Raw genomic sequence first — 22,683 nt, 5'->3', positions numbered from 1 at the left:
CAGGTCCTTGGGCCACCAGGGTGTCCCCAAACAGGTCCCAGGGCCATCCAGGCCTGGACACTTGTCCCCAAAGGTCCATCCAGGATGTCCCCACGTCCTCCAAGGCCCTGGACCCCCCAGAACGTCCCCAGAGGTCCCAGGTCCACCCAGGTGACCCTGGGTCCATCCAGGACGTCCCCAAGAAGACCTGGACCCTGCACAAGGTCCATCCAGGTGATCCCCAGAGGTCCCGGGTCCATCCTGGAGGTCCTGGATCCATCCCGGTGGTCCTGGCTCCATCCAGGACGTCCCCCTGAATACCTGGACCCCCCGAGGGTACATCCAGGTGATCCCCAGAGGTCCCAGGTCCATCCGGTGCTCCCGTGTCCCCCCTGGGGACCCTCCTGGCCGTGTCCGTGGCTCAAGAGCTCAGTGGCCACCTCGGAGGTGCTCCCAGGCCACCACATCCACGTCCATGACTTGGGAGCTCCTTGGAGGTGTCCCGGGTCCCCTCCCTGTCCGTGTCTGTGACCCGGAGCTTGGTGGCCACCGTGGAGGTGTCGTGGGTCCCCTCCCTGTCCGTGGCTCAGAGCTTGGGTTCCTTGGCCACCCCAGAGGCGCTCCCGGGTTGCCACGTCCGCGTCCACAGCTCAGAGCTCTGTGGCCACCTCAGAAGGGCTCCAGGTCGCCACGTCCACGACTCGGAGCTCCTCGGCCGCCTCGGAGGCGCTCCCAGGTTGCCACGTCCGTGTCCACGACTCCGAGCCCGGTGGCCACCCCGGAGGCGCTCTGGGTCCCCTCCCCGCGCAGGGCTCGGAGCTCGAGCTCGGTGGCCACCCCGGAGGCGCTCCCGGGTCACGGCGTCCGTGCCCACGACCCGCAGCGCGGTGCCCACCTCGGGGTCGCTCCGCGGCGGTGGCTCCTCAGAGCTCGGGCCCGGCGGCCGCCCCGGGGGCCCTCCCCGGCGCCCGGGGGGCGGTGGCTCAGAGCTTGAGCTCGTTGGCCACCTTGGAGGCGATGTTCTTGAAGGCCATGGAGGTGCCGGCGATGCGCTTGAAGCGGACGCCGTTGAGGGAGAGCCGGGGCAGTTTGCACACCTCCATCTCCCACTGCACGAAGGAGTCGTGGCCGGGGCTGCCGTGGGCGCAGAGCAGCACGAAGCGCTCCTGGGGCTCGCAGCGGCAGCTGTTGGCGTCCAGGACCTTGCGGATCTCGCGCAGCATCTCCCCGGGCTCCAGCGAGCTCGTCGTCTTCATGCTCCACGTGAAACGCAGAGAGCGCGGCTTGGCGTCGCGAGCGCCGGCGTCCCGGGGGTCCTTGTCGGGGCCCACGGCCGGTCTGGGGGGGCACCAAGGGGCGGGAGGGTCACCAAGGGGGTGGTGGTGGGGATTAAGGATGTCCTGGGGGTCCCAGGAGTCCCTGTCAGGGCCCACAGCTGGTCTGGGGGTCACCAAGGGGGCGGTGGTAAGGATTAAGGACGTCCTGGGGGTCCCTGTTGGGGCCCACGGCCGGTCTGGGGGGGCACCAAGGGGCGGGAGGGTCACCAAGGGGGTGGTGGTGGGGATAAAGGACATCCTAGGGGTCCCTGTTGGGGCCCACAGCTGGTCTGGGGGGTCACAAAGGGGGTGGTGGTGGCCCTGGGAGGGGTTGGGGGGTCTCCAAGGGGGTGGTGGGGGCACTGGGAGGGGTTGGGGGGTCTCCAAGGGATGGTGGTGACCCTGGGAGGGGTAGGGTGGGGTTGGGGGGGGGTCACAGGAACTGGTGGGTTCTGGGGTCAGGGGGGTCCCAGGGATGTCACCAGGGCCGCCACGGTGGGCCTGGGTGTCACAGGGGTCCCAAGGGTGTGGCAGGGACACTGCGGGTGCCCTGTGGACCCTCGGGGCACTGGGGGGACCCTGGGGGTGTCAGGGGTGTCACAGGGACCCCAAAAACATCAGAAGGACCCCAGAGACATCAGGGGTGTCACAGGGACCCCAAAAACATCAGAGGGACCCCGGGGGCATCAGGGGTGTCACAGGGACCCCAAAAACATCAGAGGGACCCTGGGGGCATCAGGGGTGTCACAGGGACCCCAGAGATGTCACAGGGACCCCAGAGATGTCATGGGGACCCTGGCGGTGTTGGGGGCACCCTTTGAGTCTCGTGGGGACCCCAGGGGCGTGGTGGGGACCCTGTGAGTGGGGGGGTGTTGGGGGGTGTTGGGGTGTCCCCGGGGGTGTCCCGGGGTGTCCCCGACTCACCTCAGTGTCTCCACCCTGTCCTTGCTCTCGGGCTCGTGCGGGTTCCTCGGGAGACAAGAGGGGCCCAGATCAGTGAGGGGGGGCTGGGGGGGGAGCAGCCCCTTCCCCACCCCCCCAGAGGGGACCCGGGGTGGGGGGCACAGACAGCACGGGGAGGGGGGACAGACAGACACGGGGGGTGGGGGACACACGGACACGGGGGGGGGGGAGGGGCCATGCGGGGCCGTGCAGCGCTGACGGGGGAGGGGAGGATTTTGGGGGGGGTTGGGGGGTGGGACCTGCTCTCCCAGGGTTTGGGGGGTGGGACCTGCTCGGGGGGGGTGGGACCTGCTCTCCCAGGGTGTGGGGGAGGTTTGGGGGGGGTTTTGGGGGGGTCCATGCGGGGGCCCCACGTCCGGCGCGGCCCTACCTTCTGGCAAACCTGAAAGACAGATTTCTACAAAGACAAACAGAAGAGAAGGGCGACGTTGGGGGGGGAGGGGGCCGGGACAGAGCCACCCCCCTCCCCCACCACACCCCCCCAGGGACCCCTCGACCCCCCCCCAAACTCCCCCGAGTGGGGGTGGGGGCACCGGGAGGGGCTGGGGGTCCCGGGAGGAGCAGCACCCCCACACCCCCCCCCTGCAGGGCCACACGGGGAGGGGGGACAGAGGGACAGGAGGGGACAGGGGGGGACCCAGGTGGGACAGGAGGGGACCCAGGTGGGACAGGAGGGGACATTGGGGGTCCCCAAAGGGATGGCAGGGGACATGCAGGGACAGGAGGGGACAGGGGGGGACCCAGGTGGGACAGGAGGGGTCCCAGGTGGGACAGGAGGGGACATTGGGGGTCCCCAAAGGGATGGCAGGGGACATGCAGGGACAGGAGAGGACATGGGGGGGCCCTGAGGGGACAATGGCAGGGACAGGAGGGGACCCCAAGGGACAGGAGGGGACATGGGAGGACACAGAGAGGGGACAAGGCACAGAGAAGCCCTGAAGGACACCGAGGGGACACCCTGAGGGGACAGAGGGTCCCTGGAGGGACAAGGGGACACTGAGGAGCCCTGGGGGTGCCGGGGGGGCAGCCTGGGGACAAAGAGAGGGGACAGAGAACCCCTGGAGCACCGAGGGGACACAGCCAGGGGACACAGTGAGGGGACACAGTGAGGGGACACAGCCAGGGGACACTGAGGGGACACAGTGAGGGGACACAGCAGCAGCCCAGGGGACACACAGAGGGGACATTAAGGGGACACAGGAGTCCAGGGACAGCCCAGGACAAACCAAGGGGACACCAAAGGGACATTCTGAGGGGACAGAGAAGGAACACCGAGGGGACACTGAGGGGACACTGAGGGGACCAAGAGGACACCGAGGGGACACATTTAGGGGACACCGAGGGGACACTGAGGGGACACTGAGGGGACACATTTAGGGGACACCGAGAGGACACTGAGGGGACATTAAGGGGACACCAAGGGGACACATTTAGGGGACACTGAGGGGATACATTTAGGGGACACCGAGGGGACACATTTAGGGGACATTGAGGGGACATTAAGGGGACACAGAGGTGACACCGAGGGGACACCGAGGGGACATTTAGGGGACACTGAGGGGACACGGAGGGGACACGGAGGGGATACATTTAGGGGACACCGAGGGGACACATTTAGGGGACATTGAGGGGACATTAAGGGGACACCGAGGTGACACCGAGGGGACATTTAGGGGACACTGAGGGGACACCGAGGGGACACCGAGGGGATACATTTAGGGGACATTGAGGTGACACCGAGGGGACACTGAGGTGACACCGAGGGGACACGGAGGGGACACGGCAGCCCCCCGGGGAGCCCCCAAAGCCTCACCTGCGCACGAACTTGGAGGTGAACTTGCTGAAGAGCGAGGCCGAGGCCGAGGGGCCGCGCCGGCCCTGGCTGGTGCCCGAGGGGGAGGCGGGGGGGGGCAGCCCGGGGGGCAGCGCGTAGGGCAGGGGGGGGGTCCCGGGGGGGCCGCAGCTGCCCCGCGTGGAAGGTGCTGCGGCTCGAGACCCCCCGGGGGAAGCTGGGCCGCTCCCCGGGGCCCCCCTGGCTCACGTTGTGCGCGGAGGGAGACGCGGCCGGGACACGGGGGGGGGGCCCCGCTGCGGGAACGGGGGGGGGGGGTTAGGGGGGGCTGTGGGAGGGGGGACACACCCCTGACCCCCCCTTTGCACCCAGGGACCCCCCCAGCACCCCTGATCCCCCCCAGCACCCCTGACCCCCCCTTCGCACCCAGGGACCACCCCCAGCACCCTGGGACCCCCCCCAGCACCCTGACCCCTCCTTCAGCACTCCCCCTCTGCACCCTGGGACCCCCCCCGTGCACTCTCAGACCCCCCCCCCCAGCACCCTGGGACCCCCACACAGCCCCTCTGGGACTCCCCCAGCACTCTGGACCCCCTCACAGCCACCCAGGGACCCCCCCAGCACGCCGGGACCCCCCCCCAGCACCCAGGGACCCCCCCCATGCACTCTGGGACCCCCTCACAGCCACCCTGGGACCCCCCCCATGCACTCTGGGACCCCCACACAGCCCCCCAGGGAACCCCCCCAGCACCCACGGCCCCCCCATGAGAGGCTGGGGCTCCCCCCAGCACCCCGATGTGCACCCACTGCAGGAACAGGGGGGGGTCTCAGAGAAAAAACAGGGGTGGGTGACACCCTTGACCCCCCCGGCACCCCGAGACCCTCCCCCCAGCCCCCTGGTAACCCCCCCCAGCCCCCTGGGACCCCTCCACAGCCCCCCAGGGACCCCTCAGGAGAAGCTGGGGCTCCCCCCAGCCCCGGGCAGGGCCCCCCACTGCAGGAACATGGGGCTGGGGGGGCCCGTGGGGGCTGAGACCCCACTGTGGGATTTGGGGGGGATTTGGGGGGGCTGTTGGGGGTCCCCACCTGTCCTTGCCGTTCTGCAGGGAGCTCTGGCCCAGGCTGGCCCGGTCCAGGAGGGGGGAGTTCCTGCTCCTCGTGGTGCCCGTGGACAGGACACTGTTCTGGGGGGGGGACACGCAAAGGGGGGGCTGGGGGGGACAACAACCCCCCCACGGGACCCCCCAGAGGGGGGACACGGGGTTTGGGGACCCTCCAATAGGGTTTTAGGGGAACCAGGGGCACCCCGAGGGACCCCGATCCCACCCCGGGGGGCCCAGGGAGGGGTGACCCCCCCCCCCTCCCACCCCTGCACCCCAAAAACTTTGTTCCCCCAAAAAACAGGGAGCCTCAGGATTTGGGGTCCCCCTCCCACCCCTGCAACCCCAACGGGTGTTGCCCCCCAGACCCAGGGGATCCAGGTGTGTGGGACCCCCAAACCAAGGGGATCCAGGTGTGTGGGACCCCCAAACTGGGGGGATCCAGGTGTGTGGGACCCCCAAACCAAGGGGATCCAGGTGTGTGGGACCCCCAAACCAAGGGGATCCAGGTGTGTGGGACCCCCAAACTGGGGGGATCCAGGTGTGTGGGACCCCCAAACCAAGGGGATCCAGGTGTGTGGGACCCCCAAACCAAGGGGATCCAGGTGTGTGGGACCCCCAAAACTGGGGGGATCCAGGTGTGTGGGACCCCCAAACTGGGGGATCCAGGTGTGTGGGACCCCAAACCAAGGGGATCCAGGTGTGTGGGACCCCCAAACTGGGGGATCCAGGTGTGTGGGACCCCTCCCCACCCCCAGGAAATGGAGATATTTGGGACCAGCCCCCTCCCACCCCAAACCCAGGGGATCCAGGTGGCCCCCCCAGGCCCCTTCCCAGGGATCCCAGCCCTGTGTCCCCCCTCCCTCCCTGCCGGGGGTCCCAGCCCTGGTGCCCCCCTTGTCCCCCCAACCCACAGATCTGGGGGGTCCCAGCCCCGGTGCCCCCCGGGCGTTACCGTGGAGGGTGAGGGGGTGCCCTTGGAGCGCTCCAGGCCGGGCAGGGGGCTGGGGGGCACCTTGGCAGTGCTGCCAGCCCGGCGCCCCCCACCCTCCTCCTCGTTTCCCCCTCCTCCTCCTCCTCCTCCCCCCGGGCCCCCCCCTCGTTTGTTCTCCGCGTTGGCCGCTTGGGTCTTCTTGGAGTAGGAGGCCGAGGTGGGGATGGAGAGCCCGGCTGGGGGGAGAGAGAGGGGGTCAGAGCTCGGGGGGTCCCCCCATCCCTGCCCTGGGGGTCCAGGGGGTCCCTGCTGCCCCCCCCCCCACGGCCCCACAGGGACCCCCTCGGGTTCACCCCTCCCCTGTTGCGTGGGGGTCCAGGGATCACTGCACCCCCTCCAGAAGCTCCCCAGGGGGGTCTGGGCACCCCCATTCCAGAGATCTGGGCACCCCCATTCCAGGGGTCTGGGCACCCCCATTCCAGAGATCTGGGCACCCCCATTCCAGGGGTCTGGGCACCCCCATTCCAGAGATCTGGGCACCCCCATTCCAGGGGTCTGGGCACCCCCATTCCAGGGGTTCGGGCATGTTTCCCCCCCCAGGAGACTCAGCCCACCCCCTCCTGTCCCCATGGGCCCCCCCCAGCATCCAGGTCCCCCCCTCCCAAAGGAGCCAGGCCTCTGGGACCCCCCTGATCCCACCCCGGGGCACCCAGGAGCCCCCCAGACCCCCCCAGCCCCTCACCCTGGTCGCTGACGCGCCGTTTGGGGTTGGCACAGACCCCCAGAGCCCCCCATAGCCCCCCCAGCCCCTCTGTGCCCTCACCCTGGTCGCTGACACGCCGTTTGGGGTTGGCACAGACCCCCAGAGCCCCCCATAGCCCCCCCAGCCCCTCTGTGCCCTCACCCTGGTTGCTGACGCGCCGTTTGGGGTTGGCACAGACCCCCAGACCCCCAGAGCCCCCCCAGCCCCCCTTGGTGCCCCCCCAGCCCCCCCAGCCCCTCAACCTGGTCGCTGACACGCCGTTTGGGGTTGGCACAGACCCCCAGAGCCCCCCATAGCCCCCCCAGCCCCCCCAGCCCCTCACCCTGGTCGCTGACACGCCGTTTGGGGTTGGCAGACACGCTGCGCTGCACCTTGTGCGCGGGGGAGGGCCCCGAGCTGTTGGCCACCTCCGGGGCCACCCGGGGCTTCAGGGCCAGGCTGTCGTCCAGCTGGGGACAGAGGGACATGTGGGGACGTGGGGGGGACAGGGGGGGTGTGGGGGGACATAGAGAGGACACAAGGACATGTAGGGATATGTGGGGTCACGGGGGGGTGTGGGGGGACATAGAGGGGACACAAGGACATGTAGGGATATGTGGGGGACACAGGGATGTGGGGACATGGAGGGGACAGAGGGACACAGGGGTTGTGGGGCACAAAGGGGACAAGCCAGGGAGACACGGGGTGGGGGACATGAAGGGCCAGGGACACCGTGGCACGGGCACAGCTGAGGACAGGGATGTGCCAGCACAGGGCACAGCCGGGGACAGGATGGCACAGGGCACAGCTGGGGACGGGGACGTGCCAGCACAGGGCACAGTTGGGGACAGCACAAGGCACAGCCGGGGACAGGATGGCACAGGGACATGCTGGGGACAGGGATGTGCCAGCACAAGGCACAGTTGGGTACAGGATGGCACAGGGACACGCTGGGGACAGGGACGTGCCAGCACAGGGCACAGCTGGGGACAGGATGGCACAGGGACATGCTGGGGACAGCAGGATGGGACAGGGACATGCTGGGGACAGGGATGTGCCAGCACAGGGCACAGCTGGGGACAGGCTGGTGCGGGGTCAGGGCACAGCTGGGGAGGACGGTGTCCCCTGTCCCCACCCTGTGTCCTCATGTCCTTCCCCCCCTTTGTGCTCCCCGTCACACCCCTGTCCCCAGCCCCTCCCTGTCCCCATGTCCCCTCGTTCCCCCTGCTCCTCGTGTCCCTGTGTCACCTCAGTGTCCCCAGGTCCCCCCATCGTCACATCTCCGCCATCCTCCACTGTCCCCATGTCCTGAGGTCACCTCACTGTCCCTGTAACCCTCCCACTGTCCCCTTGTCCTGATGTCACCTCACTGTCCCCGTGACCCTCCCAATGTCCTCATGTCCTGATGTCACCTCACTGTCCCTGTGACCCTCACAATGTCCCCTCACTGTCCCTGTGACCCTCCCAACGTCCTGATGTCACCTCACTGTCCCTGCGACCCTCCCAATGTCCTGAGGTCACCTCACTGTCCCCGCGACCCTCCCAAAATGTCCCCATGTCCTGATGTCACCTCACTGTCCCTGTGACCCTCACAATGTCCCCTCACTGTCCCCATGTCCCCCAACACTCTTGTTCCCGTGACCCTCTCACTGTCCCCTCGTTGTCCCCTCATCCCCCTCCACACCCCCTGCCCTCACCTCCCCATGGTCCCCCTGTCCCCCACAGTGTCCCCACTGTCCCCCACAGTGTCCCCAGTGTCCCCCCAGTGTCCCCTCACTGCTCCCCATCCCCCACAGTGTCCCCCTGTGTCCCTGCACTGTCCCCCACTGCTCTTACAGTGTCCCCTGACACCCCTGCTGTCCCGCCTGTCCCCTGCTGTCCTGTGTCCCCCCTGAGCCCCAGTGTCCCCCCCAGTGTCCCCAGTGTCCCTGCTGTCCCACAGTGTCCCCACTGTCCCTGCAGTGTCCCCAGTGTCCCCACTGACCCCCAGTGTCCCTGCAGTGTCCCTGCTGTCCCTGCAGTGTCCCCACTGTCCCCACAGTGTCTCCACTGTCCCTGCAGTGTCCCCAGTGTCCCCACTGACCCCCAGTGTCCCCACAGTGTCCCTGCTGTCCCTGCAGTGTCCCCACTGTCCCCACAGTGTCTCCACTGTCCCTGCAGTGTCCCCAGTGTCCCCACTGACCCCCAGTGTCCCTATTGTCCCCCCAGTGTCCCCACTGACCCCCCAGCGTCCCCACTGACCCCCCAGTGTCCCCGCTGTCCCCTCACCTCGGAGCTCTTGTGGTCCAGCAGCAGGTACGTGGCCATCACCTCGTTGTACTTCTGCCCCACCAGGGACTCCTGGATCTCCTCCCTCGTGTAGCCCATGGACACCATCAGCTCTGGGGGGACACACGGCCCTCAGGGGGGGACACGAGGGCGCTGGGGGGGTCCCTGTGCCCCCCAAAGGGGTCCCGGGGGTCCCACCTGTCCTCCGGGGGTCCTTGTAGTCGGGCACGGGCTCCATGTAGGGCTTGAGCTCGTCGTCCTCGTGGCCCACGTTCATCCAGCGGTCCTTCATGATTTGCTGGGGGGCACACAGGGGCGTGGGGGGTCACCCCTGGGGGCTGGGGGCACGGGGGGGGCAGAGGGAGGCTCTGGGGGTCCCTGGGGCTGTGCTGGGGGGGCTCAGGGGGACGGGACGGGTGACAAGGGGGTGGCCCGTGATGGTGTTGGGGGGCACCAGAAGGTCCTGGGGGGCTCTCGGGGGTGCCCAGGGGCACGTTGGGGGTCACTAGAAAGTCCCGGGGGGCTTTTGGGGTGTCCAGGGCCACTGTGGGGGTTCCCAGAGGTGCCCCTGTGCCCCCCCTCACCTCCAGGGTGCCCCTCTTGGTGGGGTTGAGGATGAGGAACTTCTTGAGCAGGTTCTCGCAGTCCGTGGACATGTAGAAGGGGATCCGGTACTTCCCCCGCAGGACCCGCTCCCGCAGCTCCTGGGGACCCCAAAGGCACCCTCAGCACCCCAAAACCACGGGGGGGACCCCAAAAACACCCTTCAGCACCTCAGAAACACCTGGGGGACCCCAAAGGCACCCTTCAGCACCCCAAAACCACTGGGGGAACCCCAAAAACACCCTTCAGCACCTCAGAAACATCAGAGTACTCCAAAAACATCCCTCAGCACCCCAGAAACACCTGGGGGACACCAAAACCCCTCTCACTGCCCCAAAACCACCCTCAGCACCCAAAACCATCCCCCAGCACCCTGTTGGCCCCCTAAAACCACCCCCAGGGACCTCCAAACCACCTGAAAACCACCTGTGGGACCCCAAAACCACCTTGGGGCACCTCAAAATGACCTGGGGCACCCCAGAGCCACCTGAAAACCTCTATGAGAGCCCAAAACCATCCGGGGCACCCCAAACCCACCTGAAAACCTCTGTGAGAGCCCAAAACCATCCAGGGGCACCCCAAAACCAACTGTGAGAGCCCAAAACCATCCAGGGGCACCCCAAAACCACCTGTGAGAGCCCAAAACCATCCAGGGGCACCCCAAACCCACCTGAAAACCCCTGTGAGAGCCCAAAACCATCCAGGGGCACCCCAAACCCACCTGAAAACCTCTGTGAGAGCCCAAAACCATCCAGGGGCACCCCAAACCCACCCAAAAACCTCTGTGAGAGCCCAAAACCACCCAGAGGAGCCCCACAACCACCTGTGAGAGCCCAAAACCACCCAGACATGCCCCAAATCCACCTGAAACCCCCTGTGAGAGCCCCAAACCCACCCAGGGGCGCCCCAAACCCACCCAAAAACCTCTGTGAGAGCCCAAAACCACACAGGGGCACCCCAAAACCAGCTGAAACCCCCTGTGAGAGCCCAAACCCACCCAAAACCCCCTGTGAGAGCCCAAACCCACCCAGGGGCGCCCCAAACCCACCCAAAACCCCCTGTGAGAGCCCCAAACCCACCCAGGGGAGCCCCAAACCCACCCAAAACCCAGGAGTGGCCCCCCCAAACCCCCCCCACCTTGAGGTTCTGGCCGTCGAAGGGCAGGGAGCCGCTGACCAGGGTGTAGAGGATGACCCCCAGGCTCCACACGTCCACCTCGGGCCCGTCGTACTTCTTGCCCTGGAAGAGCTCGGGGGCGGCGTAGGGGGGGGACCCGCAGAACGTGTCCAGCTTGTTCCCGAACGTGAACTCGTTGCTGAACCCGAAGTCGGCGATTTTGATGTTCATGTCGGCGTCCAGCAGCAGGTTCTCGGCCTGGGGAGGGGGGCACGGGGGGATAGACACCCCCAGGACCTCAGGGGGGCTGCTCTGGGAGGGTCTGGGCACGGCTCGGGGGTCCCGCGGGGTCCACGGGTGGGGCTGGGGGGTCCTGGCGGCTCCCAGGGGGTCCCAGGAGTGTCTGGGTGCTGCCCTGGGGGTCCCAGGGGTGGGGCTGAGGGGTCCTGGCGGCTCCCAGGGGGGTTCAGGGGTGTCTGGGTGCTGCCCTGGGGGTCCCAGGGGTGGGGCTGGGGGGTCCTGGTGGCTCCCAGGGGGGTTCAGGGGTGTCTGGGTGCTGCCCTGGGGGTCCCAGGGGTGGGGCTGGGGGGTCCTGGCGGCTCCCAGGGGGTTCAGAGTGTCTGGGTGCTGCCCTGGGGGGTCCTGGTGGCTCCCATGGGGGTTCAGGGGTGTCTGGGTGCTGCCCTGGGGGTCCCAGGGGTGGGGCTGGGGGGTCCTGGCGGCTCCCAGGGGGGTCTCAGGAGTATCTGGGTGCTGCCCTGGGGGTTTCAGGGGTGTCCAGGTGTGGATTTAGGGGTCCCAGGAGTATCTGGGTGCTGCCCTGGGGGGCCCTTACACCCTGCCAGGAGGTTCAGGGGTGTCTGGGTGCTGCCCTGGGGGTCCCAAGGATACCCAGGTGCTGCCCTGGGGCCAAGGGGCAGGTGGGGGTCCCGGGGAGCACCCTGGGGTGCTGCTGGGGGGTCCCGGGGGTGCCAAGGGGCCCCAGGTCGGGGGGGCTCCTCACCTTCAGGTCCCTGTGCACGATGAACTTCTGGTGGCAGTACTGCACGGCCGACACTATCTGCAGGACAGGGGGGGTCAGGGGGCCCCCCCAGCCCCCCTGGGGACACCGGGGGGGGTCCCCAAACCCCCTTTGGGGGGGGTCAAACGGCACCAATCCCCCCCCCAGACCTGTCGGAACTTGGCCCGGGCCTCCTTCTCCTTCATGCGCCCGTGGGCCACCAGGTAGTCGAACACCTCACCTGGGGAGGGGGGCACAGAGGGGGGGTGAGAGGCAGCTCAGCCCCCCCCCCGAGCCCCCCCAGCCCCCCGTGAGCCCCCCCAGCCCCCCCTCACCCCCGCTGGCGTATTCCATGACCAGGTAAAGCGTCTTCTCCGTCTCGATCACCTCGAAGAGCTTCACTGCAAAGGGGACACGGAGGGGCTGGATGGGGGGGGGGGACACCCCCAGGACCCCCCCGAGGGTGGGGGACACCCCCAGGGATGGGGGGGGGCCCGGCAGTGCCAGGGTGTGGCCGAGGGGGGGTCTGGGGGGGTCTCACCTATGTTGGGGTGGTTCAGGACCTTCATGATCCGAACTTCCCGGAAGAGCTGTGGGGGACGGGCAGGGGGGACACGTTTGGGGGGGGGGTCAGAGGCCACAGCCCCCCCCAGGTGGCCCCCCAAAATCAGCTGCCCCCCCCCCAGGGACCCTCCAGCCCCTCACCTTCTGCAGGCTGGAGGAGTTGAGCTGCGTCTTGTCGATGATTTTCACGGCGACCTGGGAGGGGGGACGGGGGGGTCAGGGGGGCCCCAGGGCTGTCCCCAGGCTGGGGTGGCACTGGGGAGGGGTCAGGGCTGTCCCCAGGCTGGGGTGGCACTGGGGAGGGGTCAGGGCTGTCCCCAGGCTGGGGTGGCACTGGGGAGGGGTCAGGGCTGTCCCCAGGCTGGGGTGGCACTGGGGAGGGGTCAGGGCTGTCCCCAGGCTGGGGTGGCACTGGGGAGGGGTCAGGGCTGTCCCCAGGCTGGAGTGGCACTGGGGAGGGGAGGGGGACAGGGCTGTCCCCAGGCTGGGGTGGCACCGGGGAGGGGAGGGGGACAGGGCTGTCCCCACAGCACGGTGACACCCGTGGCACAAGGATCAGGAACCGTCCCTGTGCCATGGTGGCACTCCCAGGGCAAGGATCAGGAGCCAGTTCCCAGGCTCTGGGACATCTGTGGGACAAGGGCCAGCAGCCTGTCCCCAGACTGCAGCGACACTCACGGGACGAGCACTGTCCCCACGCCAGGGTGGCACTCACAGGACAAGGGCCAAGAGCTCGGGACCATCCCTGTGCCAGGTGGCACTGCCAGGGCGTGCACCACGACCCCAAACTGTCCCCACACTGCAGTGGCCCCACAGGACAAGGAGTAGGACCCAGAACTGTCCCCACACCACGGTGACAGTCACCACCACAGACCACGGAGCTCATCCCTGTGCCAGGTGGCACTGCCAGGGCAAGGACAGGACCTGGAGCTGTCCCCACACCGTGGTGGCACCCACAGGAGAACCACGAGGACTGTCCCCTCGCTGTGGTGGCACAAGGACCAACCCCACGCAGGTGCCACCCAGGGGATGAGGACAACGAGCCTGTCCCTGTGGTGACACCCACAGCACGAGGACCACAAACCCATCCCCACACCGTGGTGGCACCCCCAGGACAAGGACTGTCCCCACACCATGGTGGCACCCCCAGGACAAGGCCCAGGACCTGTCCCCACACTGCAGTGGCACTCACAGGACCAAAGGCCCAGATCTGTCCCCACACTGCAGTGACAGTCACTGCTGGGCACCAGAAGCCCATCCCTGCCCTGGCACTCCCAGGGCAAGGACCAGGAACCAAAACTGTCCCCACAAACACGGTGACACTCCCAGGACAAGGACTGTCCTCGCAGCGTGGTGGCACTCCCGGGGTGAGGACCAGGACCCACAACTGTCCCTGCACCACGGTGGCACCCACAGGATGAGGACCAGGAACCAAAACTGTCCCCACACCACAGTGACAGTCTCAGGACAAGGACTCTCCTCACAGTGTGGTGGCACCCACAAGGTGAGGACCAGGACCCAAAACTGTCCTCAGTCCCCAGTGGCACCCCCAGCACCAGGATCACAAGCCTGTCCCCACCTCACGGTGGCACCCCCAGCACAAGGACCACCCCCAGCCCTCGGTGGCACCCACTGGCCAATCCCCCCCGGCCCAGGGTGCCCCCGAGGCCCCCCCCCGGGGTGGCACTCACCTCCTTGCCGGTCAGGACGTGCCGGGCCAGCTTGACCTTGGCGAAGTTGCCCTTGCCGATGGTTTTGAGGAGCCGGTAGTTGCCGATGTGGGGCTGCTCCTCGGCGGCGCTGCCCGAGCCGCGGCCCCGCAGCATGTTGGCCTTGCCGCCCTTCCCCTCCAGGGCGCCGGGCTGCGGGGACAGCGCGGGGACGCTCAGGGGACGCGCTCCGGGGGCCGCCCCCGGGGTTCGGGGGGGTTCAGGGGGGTCCGGAGCGCCGGGCGCCGCCGGGAGCAAAGTCCGGGGCGAGCGGAGCCCGCCCGGCGCGGCCGCGCCCCGGGAGCCGCCCCCGATACCTGACGCAAGCGCCGGGTTTCGGGCCGGGCCGGGGGTGTGGAGGGGGGAAAGGGGCCGGCGGCCGGTCACCCCCTCCCCGGGAGGGGACACGGCCACGGCCGCCCCCCCGCCGGGCTCCCCTCCCGCGAACCCGCCGCTCAAAGGGCGGGATTTCACCCCAAAAAGCAGCGACCCGCGCACCTGAGCTCGCACCCCCCCCCACCCCCCCAAAAACGACGCTGCCGCAACCCCCCCACACCCCCCAACTCCGCACCCCAAAACCCCCCCGCGGGACCCCCCGCGAAGGTCACCCCGGCTTTGGGGACACTTTTGGGGGGTTCCCTCGCGGGGAGCGAGGGAAACGCCGGTGCCGAGAGGTGTCACCCCCCCGGCCCCCCCCCCGCGGGCTGTCACCGCTCCGGTGGCACCGGAGATAACGGGAGCGCGTGAGGGGCGGGGGAGCCGAGCCGACCCCCCCGCGGTGGGCTCTGGGCCCCCCCCCCAAACCCCGGCGGGGTTTATTTTTAGGGGGGCGCATCTCGGGGCGCCCCTTCCCCCCCCCGTGGGAAGGAAACCGCCGGCGGAAGCCACAGGGGAGGTGCCGGCGATGGCGCAACCGAACCCCCAGGTTTGGGGGGAGAACGGGGGGTTTTGGGGACGGGGCGGGGAGAGGGGAGGGGTGGCAGGACTGGATCTTCCCCCTCCCCCCCGAAATCCAGCGCGGCGATGTGGGAAAAGTGAAGGAAAACGGGGTTTTCTGCCAAAAAACTGCCGTGGCAACAGGGCGGGAGCGTGCGGAGCCATCTGGCCGCGCTGCCGGGGACTCAGCCGGGGCTTCCAGGCGGCACCGGAGCCCCCCAAAAGGCCCTTCGAGGGGGGGGTCCGTGGCAGCGGCACCGCCAGAGCCCCCCCGAGCCCCCCCCGGGGGTCGGTGGCGACAGGCGGGTGCGTTCCGGGCATTGCCCGGCACCTCTTATCGGCCCTGGAGTGGCCGGCAAACACCGCGGGGAGGGGGCATGACGGGGGGGGGGCTCACCGGCACCGGGGGGTCACCTGTACCTGGGGGGCTCACTGGTGCCAGGGGGGTCACCTGTGTCACCTGTACCCGGGGGGCTCACTGGTGCCAGGGGGGTCACCTGTGTCACCTGTACCTGGGGGGCTCACTGGTGCCAGGGGGGTCACCTGTGTCACCTGTACCTGGGGGGCTCACTGGCACCGGGGGGGTCACCTGTGTCACCTGTACCTGGGGGGCTCACCGGCACCGGGGGGGTCACCTGTGTCACCTGTACCTGGGGGGCTCACCGGCACCGGGGGGGTCACCTGTGTCACCTGTACAGCGAGAGTCTCACTGGCAGTGGGGGGGGTCACCTGTACCACCTGTTTGAGGAGGGGTGTCACCTGTATGAGGAGGGTCTCACTGCCACTGAGGGGGTCTCACCAACACCGGGGGGGTGTCACCTGTATGGGGAGAGTCTCACTGGCAATGGGGGGGGGGGTCTCACCGGTACTAGGGGGGGTCACCTGTCCCACCTGTATGGGGGGTTGTCACCTGTATGGGGAGGGTCTCACTGGCACCAGGGGGGTCACCTGTCCCACCTGTCCGGGGGGGTCTCACCGGCACCAGGGGGGTCACCTGTCCCACCTGGCCGGGGGGGTCTCACTAGCCCAGGAACCGAGGCACGGCGGGAAGGCCTCGGTGCCCGCCCTCAGTAACCAAACCCCGTTAATCCCCTGACCCCCAGCCCCCCGTGCCCACCCCACGGTGTCTCCCCTGACTGCCCCGGCCCCCCGTGCCCACCCCGGGCACTCACCGGGTCCCCCCGCGCGGGCGCGGCGGGCGGTGCCGGCGGAAGCCCCGCGGGACGCCGGGAACGCGGGACCGGCTCGACCGGTTGGGGCTGAGGCCGGAGCCGAGGCCGGAGCTGGAGCGGGACGGGCGGGGGGCAGCGGGGCTGGGGGGGCACCCGGAGCGCCCCGGAGGGGGCAACGGGCAGGGAGAGGGGGGAACGGGCAGGAACGGGGGGATTGGGGTGCCAGGGCCCCGTCCTGCGGCCCGAGGGCTGGGAATGGCAGCGGTGGTGATGTCACCGGGGCTGTAGTGATGTCACTGGGCCCAAAGTGATGTCACCGGGGTGGTGGTGATGTCACCAGGCCCAAAGCGATGTCACCAGGTCTGGGGTGACGTCACCCAGTCCGGGGTGACGTCACCGGGGCCAAGGTGATGTCACCGTGCCCAAAGTGACATCACCGTGCCCAAAGTGACATCACCGTGTCCAGAGTGACATCACCGTGTCCAGAGTGACATCACCGTGCCCAGGGATGATGTCACCGCTCGGGTGCGAGGATCCCGACGCCACCGACCCCGAAGCGGTGCCCGGCGGTGCCAGCGGGCCCGGTGCCGGTGTCCCCAGTGCCGGGGGGGGCTCGGGGGCCCCCCAGCCCACCCTGGGTGGCAGCCGCGGAGGCAGCGCCGGCGCGTGCGGCGCCGCTCAAATGTCAGCCAAATTTAGGTATTCCTGGAGCTCCTCTTTTCTCCCGAACCCCCCCGGCTCGGGCTCCACGTGACGGAGGCATCGGGGGGCTCAGGGAAAAGACCCCCCCAGTTTGGGCTGCCGGGTTTGGGGGTTCGATGCGAATCCCCCTCTCCCCGCCCGGCGCCGCCGCCCCCTCCCCAAATCTTCCCAGCCAGGAATAGCTTTGCTCTGCTGTTACATAACGGCGGATAAATAAGAGGAAAACCACCCAAAACGACAGGAGGGGGGGGCCCGGTGCCACGGTGACGGGCACAGAACAGGTGGCATCGCCTCGTCCCCGGGGCTGGGGACACAGACACGAGGCCACCTGTGCCCCCCACACCCCACAGGGGTCCCTCCCCATCGCCTGGGAGGCCCCACTGCTGCAGGAGGTGGGGAGCCCCCAAAACATCACCCCAAACGGGGGTGTCACACACACGGGGGTGGGGGGGAAGCTGAGGTGCCCCCCAGGTGCCCCCCAAAAGGGCTGAGCCAAAACTGGGGTCCCCCGGCAGCAACGGCAGCTGAGAGCAGAGGGGACCCCGCCAGCCCCCCAAATCCACCCCCTGAAACGGGGGACCCCCCCTTCCAGCTGCCCCCAAAGGGCTCTGGGTCTCTCACCCCCCTGCACACACCCAGGGGGTGAAGCCCCCCCTCACCCCTCGGGGGGAGGCAGGTCCCCCGTGCCGGGGGTGGGCACCCCCGTGATTTGGGGGGTGCAGCCCCCAGAGCCCCCCCCGAGCCCTCGGAGGGCCCCGTGCCCGCGGCAGCGCCGCCGCCCCCACAATCCCCCCCCTTTGGGGGGGCTGCAGCAGGGAAGGGGGTGGGATGACGCCCCCACACCTCGACTTGCACAGATCGGGGGGGGGGGGACACAATGACACCCCAAACCTCACCCCCCAGATTCCAGACCCCCGGGGGGGGTCCACGGGGTACCCACCTGCCTGCCCCCCTCTCCCCCTTTTGGGGTGCAAGACTTGGCCCCGAGCCCCCACTTTGGGGGGGTGACACACACCTGGTGCCTCTCAGAGACCCCTTATATGGGACCCCAAAGCTTTTTGGGGGGCCCAGCCCGGGAGCAGCCCAGAGCACCTTCCCTACACCCCATCCCATCCCAGGGAGGAGCCAGATCCAGCCCCTGAGGGGGGTCCTGGCTCGGGACCCCCCACCCCACAGGGGATGCTGGGCCATGGGAGGCCTCAGGGTCCTTCCCGGGGGGGCTGTGAGGGGAGCTGGAGACCCCCAGGACCCCCTTTGTGCCTCTAGAACCCCCTTTTTCCTCTCCTGGATGGGTCCAAGATGCCCAAGATCCCCTTTCCTGCACCCAGAATGGCCCACGACCCCCCGAGACCCCCCTTTCCTGCACCCAGAATGGCCCACGACCCCCCCAGGCCCCCCTTTCCCCTCACAGAATAATCCCAGGCCCCTTCAGTCCCTCCTTTCCCCGCACAGAGGGGGCCCAGGACCCCCTCAGACCACTCCTTTCTCCCCATAACACGTGCCAGGACCCCCTTTTCCCCTCCCAAAACCCCCACGACCCTCCCTGCCCTCCTTTGCCCCCCTCTCAGACCCCCTTTCCCCCCTCACAGACCAGCCCAGCTCCCCCTCAGACACCTCTTTGACCCCACAAATTACAGAGATCCCCCTGAAACCCCCTATTTCCCCTCACAAACCCACCTCAGACTCTCCTTTCCCTTCACAGAACCTCGGAGCCCCTTTTTTTCCTCATGGAAGAGAGCAGGAGCCCCCCCAGTCCTCCTTTTTACCCCTTTTTTGCCCCCACAATAAACAGCCCGGGCACCCTCAGAACCCTTTTCCTCTCACAAACCAAGCCCAGATCCCCCTTTCCCCCCCAAAAAAAGACCCCGGACCCCCTCAGTCCCCCTTTTTACCCTCTCAGACCCTCCTTTTCCTCTCAGACCCTCCTTTTCCCCTCACGAATCGCTCCACGACCCCCTCAGACCCCCATTTTCCCCTCACGAAACGACCCCAGGCCCCCTCGGTTCCCCCTTTTCCCCTCACCGAACGACCCCAGACCGCCGTTTTCCCCTCCCCAGACGCCCCCAGACCCCCTCGGACCCCCTTTCCCCCCCCCCCCGAACGCCCCCAGACCCCGCTTTTCCCCTCCCCAGACGCCCCCAGAGCCCCCTTTGCCCCCCTGGCCCGCCCTTCTCCCCTCTCCCCGCCGCTGCCCCCCTCACCTGCTCCGCGTCCCTCTCGTTGACGGTCGGCAAAGGGCTGCGGGCGCTGCTCGACATGGCGGCCCCCCCCCCGCGCCGCCGGCGACTATCGCGATAGGGGGAAGCCGCGGCAAGGCGGTGTGCGGGGAGGGGGAAGGGGAGGCGGGGGAGCTCAAGGGGCGGGGGGGGGCCAGGCCAGCGGCATCGGGGGGCCGGGAGAGGAGCAGGGGGGGGAGCGGGCGGGGTCCGCCCGGCCCGGCCCGGCCGCCGCCGCCTCCTCCTCACGCCGCCGCCGCCTCAGCGCCCCGCGGCTCCCAACATGGCGGCCGCCGCCGGCCCTCGGCCATTTCCGCCGCCGCGCCGGAAACACCCGACACGCCCCCCCCCCCCCCCCCAGCCCCGGTTCGGCTGTTCCCGGAGCCGTTCGGTCCAACCTTCGGGCGTTTCCGCCGCCGCTCCGGAGCCGCCCGAAAGCGCCTTCGGGGGTTTCCGCCGAGCGCCGCGGGAGGAGCCGAACCCGAGCGGGGACGGAAACACCCGAGTGAGGACGGAAATACCCGAATACCCGGTCGCCTTCGGGCGCTTCGGCCTGTAACGGAAAGACCCGAGCGAATACGGAAATACCCGAACTCCTCTCGGGCTCCTTCGGGACCTTCCGGCCGTTACGGAAAAAGCCGAATGGAGCCGAACCTTCTTCCCCTCCCCCCAGCTCTGGGGGAGACCCCAAAACGGGGTGGGGGGAGACCCGGCCAGACCCCGACCCCCCGCGCCCTCCCTGGTTTTGGGGTGGGGGGCTCCAGGCCACCTGAGCGCTCCCCGATTTTGGGGGGAGGGAGACCCGGACCGCCGAGAGACCTTCCCGGTTTCGGGGTGGGAGGGGTCCCTGTTTGCAGTGGGGAGGGGCACTGGGAGCACTGGGAGGGGAACTGGAAGGATTGGGGGGGATACACCAAGTTTAGGGGATGGGGCGGGACCAGCCGCGGAAGCCGCGCCCCATCATAAAATAAGGGCGCGGTCTCCCGAAGCCCCGCCCCCTCTGGACCAAAGGGGCGGGGCCAGCCCAGGTTGGGGGGGTGGAGGCCTCGTTGGTGCCCCCTCGGTCCGGGACCCGGGCGATGATGCAGAGTGGTGGTGATGGGGCTTCATGGGGGAGGGGGCGTCCAGGAGCTCCCCTTCCCTCCCTCCTGGGGGATCCCCCCCCAAAATCATCCTTATGGCTTTTTTAGGGGGAGTGCGGTGGGCTGAGACCTGCCGGTGACTCCCCCCCGACCCCCAAGCCCCCCTTTGCGGGGAGGGGCGGGATGGGGGGGGGATGGGAAAGGCGTGCGGCCCCTTTAAATTTACCCAGGAGCCCTTAAAGGAGCCCCAGGGGCCCCTCGGCCGCGTCCCCACCCCAGCCGGGGCCCCCGCCCCCCGCCCAACGCCGCCGCCGCCGCCCCGGACCCGCCATGGAGCCCCCGACCCCCCTCCCCGCCCCCGACCCCCTCCCCACCCCGGACAGCCCAGGTGAGCACCGAGGGGGCGGGGGGGACAGGGGGGTGGACGCTGCGGCCCCTTTATTGGGACCCCCCCTCCCGCGGGGGGCGGCGGGGGGATCCCCCCGGAGCACAATGGGAGCGACGCTGCCCCTTTAAGAGGCGCCTTTGGCAGCCCCCTCACCCTCCGGGGCGCCCCTGGCCCTTTAGGATACCCCCAGATACTCGGGGTGCCCCTGCCCTTTTAATGTGCTCCTGTCCCTTTAAGGTGCCTTGACCCAATCTGGGATGACTCTGGGTCTTTAGGATGTCCTTTAGGGTACCCCTGACCCTTCAAGATGCCCCCGCTCCTTTAAAATCCCCCCCCCCGTCCCTTTTAGGATGATTCTGTCCCTTTAAGGTGCCCTCACCCGATTTGGGATGCCCCCATTCCTTTGAAGCCTCCCTGTCCCTTTAAGTTGCCTCCAAGAAATTTGGGATGATCCTGTCACTTTAAGATGCTCCCGTGCCTTAAAGACGCCCCCTCCAATTTAGGATGCCAATTTAGGATGCCCCCATCCCCTTAAGGTGCCCCTGCCCCTCTATCATGCTCCTTACTGGCCCTTTAAGAGCCCCGAATCCAATTTAGGTGGTCTTTGTCCCTTTAAGGTACCCCCAGGAATTTGGGATGCCCCCAGGAATTTGGGGTGCTCTCGAGCCCCCTCACAAACCAACCCTCCAACCCCCTCTGCCCCTTCCACCCCTCTGAACCCCCCAAATTCCCCCATCCCCACCCCGGTTCCCCTTTTACATCAACCCCCAACCCCCCCAATCCCCGAAGCCCCTCATGCACCAACCCCCCAAACCCCCTCCTTCCCTTGGACCCCCCCCCCCAAATCCCCATTTCCCGCTTCCCCCAACCCCCCAACCCCTCCCCAGATGGACCCTGGGGATGGAGGGGTGGCTCCCCCCGGACCCCCAACCCGGGGACATCAAGAGGGGCCTCCCACAGACCCCCCCCATCCTCCAAGCTCAGCCCCACCGCGGAGGAGCCCCCCCAGGACCCCCCTGTCTCACCCTGCCCCCTCTGCCCCCGCAGCCCCCTCCCCACGTGCCCCCCCCCGCAGCCCCTCGGACCCCCGGGAGTGGCGAGCGTCGCGGCCGGGCCGGAGCCGCGTGCCGGGCCGGGACCACCGGCGGTACTACCACGAGCGCTGGCGCTCCGAGTACCTGATGGAGTTCCGGGGGGCCCGGCGCGGGATGCGCTGCCTGGTGTGCGGCAGCGCCCTGGCCACGCTCAAGCTCAGCACCATCAAGCGCCACATCCGCCAGAAACACCCCTACTCCGGGGCCTGGGGGCCGCGCGAGAAGCAGCTGGTGCTGCGAGCCTGGGACGCCCCCCCGGGGCTGCACCCCCACCACGAGGGACCCCCCGGAGCCGCCCGTGGGGACAGGTACGGGGTGAGGGGGGAGTTTAGGGGGTCACAGCCCTTTAAGGAGAGTGTTGCCCTTTTAAATGTGGCCACGCCGCTTTTAATACGAGCATTGCCCTTTTAATTGTAACCACGCCCCTTCAAAGATGGCCACGCCCCGTTTAATATGAGCACTGCCCCTTTAAATGTGACCACGCCCCACTTTTTATGAGCATGGTTCCTTTAAATGTGACCACGCCCCTTTAATATAATAAATGTGACCACGCCCCTTTAATATAAGCACCGCCCCTTTAAATGTGACCACACCCCACTTTTTATGAACGCGGCTCCTTTAAATGTGGCCACGCCCCTGTAATAAGCACCGCCCCTGAAAACATTGCCACGCCCCCTTCAAAAGGACACACCCTTTAAATGTCACCACACCGCTTTAATGTGACCGTTACCGCTTTAAATGTGGCCACGCCCCATTTAAAATAACCATTGCCCTTTTAAATGTGGCCACACCCCCTTTAACCTGAGCACCGCCTCTTTATGTGTGGACACGCCCCTTTTAGCACAAACATTGCCCTTTTAATTGTGGCCGCGCCCTTTTAACACAAGCCCCACCCCTTTCACTGTGGCCACGCCCCCTTGGAGGCAAGAGTCACCAAAACAGGGCCTTGGCCCTTTAAATTTGGCTCCTCCCCTTTACCCAGCGCCCTGCCCATTTAGCAGCCAATC

The 22,683-nt window shown here is 68.2% G+C and overlaps 1 protein-coding gene across 3 annotated transcripts; it reads right to left on the bottom strand.

Annotated features, from left to right (window-relative positions):
- Nucleotides 1-1,169: 1,169 nt before the first annotated feature.
- LOC127466034 (serine/threonine-protein kinase MARK2-like) lies at nt 1,170-19,409 on the bottom strand. Of its 3 annotated transcripts, none has more exons than XM_051776634.1 (18): nt 19,098-19,409; nt 14,069-14,239; nt 12,519-12,572; nt 12,355-12,403; nt 12,149-12,214; nt 11,984-12,054; nt 11,817-11,873; nt 10,835-11,071; nt 9,679-9,798; nt 9,293-9,392; nt 9,095-9,207; nt 7,170-7,296; nt 6,106-6,320; nt 5,137-5,234; nt 4,072-4,346; nt 2,629-2,655; nt 2,220-2,264; nt 1,170-1,317 (listed from the first exon to the last, which is right to left on the bottom strand). In XM_051776634.1, exons 1-17 carry the CDS (start codon nt 19,152-19,154, stop codon nt 2,221-2,223), a joined length of 1,881 nt encoding a protein of 626 aa, XP_051632594.1. In that variant the 5' UTR covers nt 19,155-19,409; the 3' UTR covers nt 1,170-1,317; nt 2,220. The 3 variants fall into 3 exon arrangements, with proteins under 3 accessions (XP_051632594.1, XP_051632596.1, XP_051632595.1); XM_051776636.1 differs by lacking the exon at nt 19,098-19,409 and adding an exon at nt 16,195-16,337; XM_051776635.1 differs by lacking the exon at nt 2,629-2,655 and having other exon boundaries at nt 19,098-19,408.
- Nucleotides 19,410-22,683: the final 3,274 nt, after the last annotated feature.

The sequence above is a fragment of the Manacus candei genome, unplaced genomic scaffold, assembly GCF_025592945.1.
Source record: "Manacus candei isolate 608988 ecotype Guabito, Panama unplaced genomic scaffold, ASM2559294v1 h1tg000570l, whole genome shotgun sequence".
NCBI classification, from domain to species: domain Eukaryota; kingdom Metazoa; phylum Chordata; class Aves; order Passeriformes; family Pipridae; genus Manacus; species Manacus candei.
The sequence above is the reverse complement of the archived record's forward strand: the minus strand, read 5'-3'. Positions and strand labels throughout refer to the sequence as shown.

Bases quoted from the DNA above. Each gene is read 5' to 3' on its own strand.
- LOC127466034 (XM_051776634.1), bottom strand. From the start codon at position 19,154: ATGTCGAGCAGCGCCCGCAGCCCTTTGCCGACCGTCAACGAGAGGGAC. The intron at 11,874-11,983 runs GTCTGGGGGGGG...CCTGTCCTGCAG, and splicing joins CCCGGGCCAAGTTCCGACAG to ATAGTGTCGGCCGTGCAGTA. The intron at 11,072-11,816 runs GTGAGGAGCCCC...CCCCCTCCCCAG, and splicing joins TCGTGCACAGGGACCTGAAG to GCCGAGAACCTGCTGCTGGA.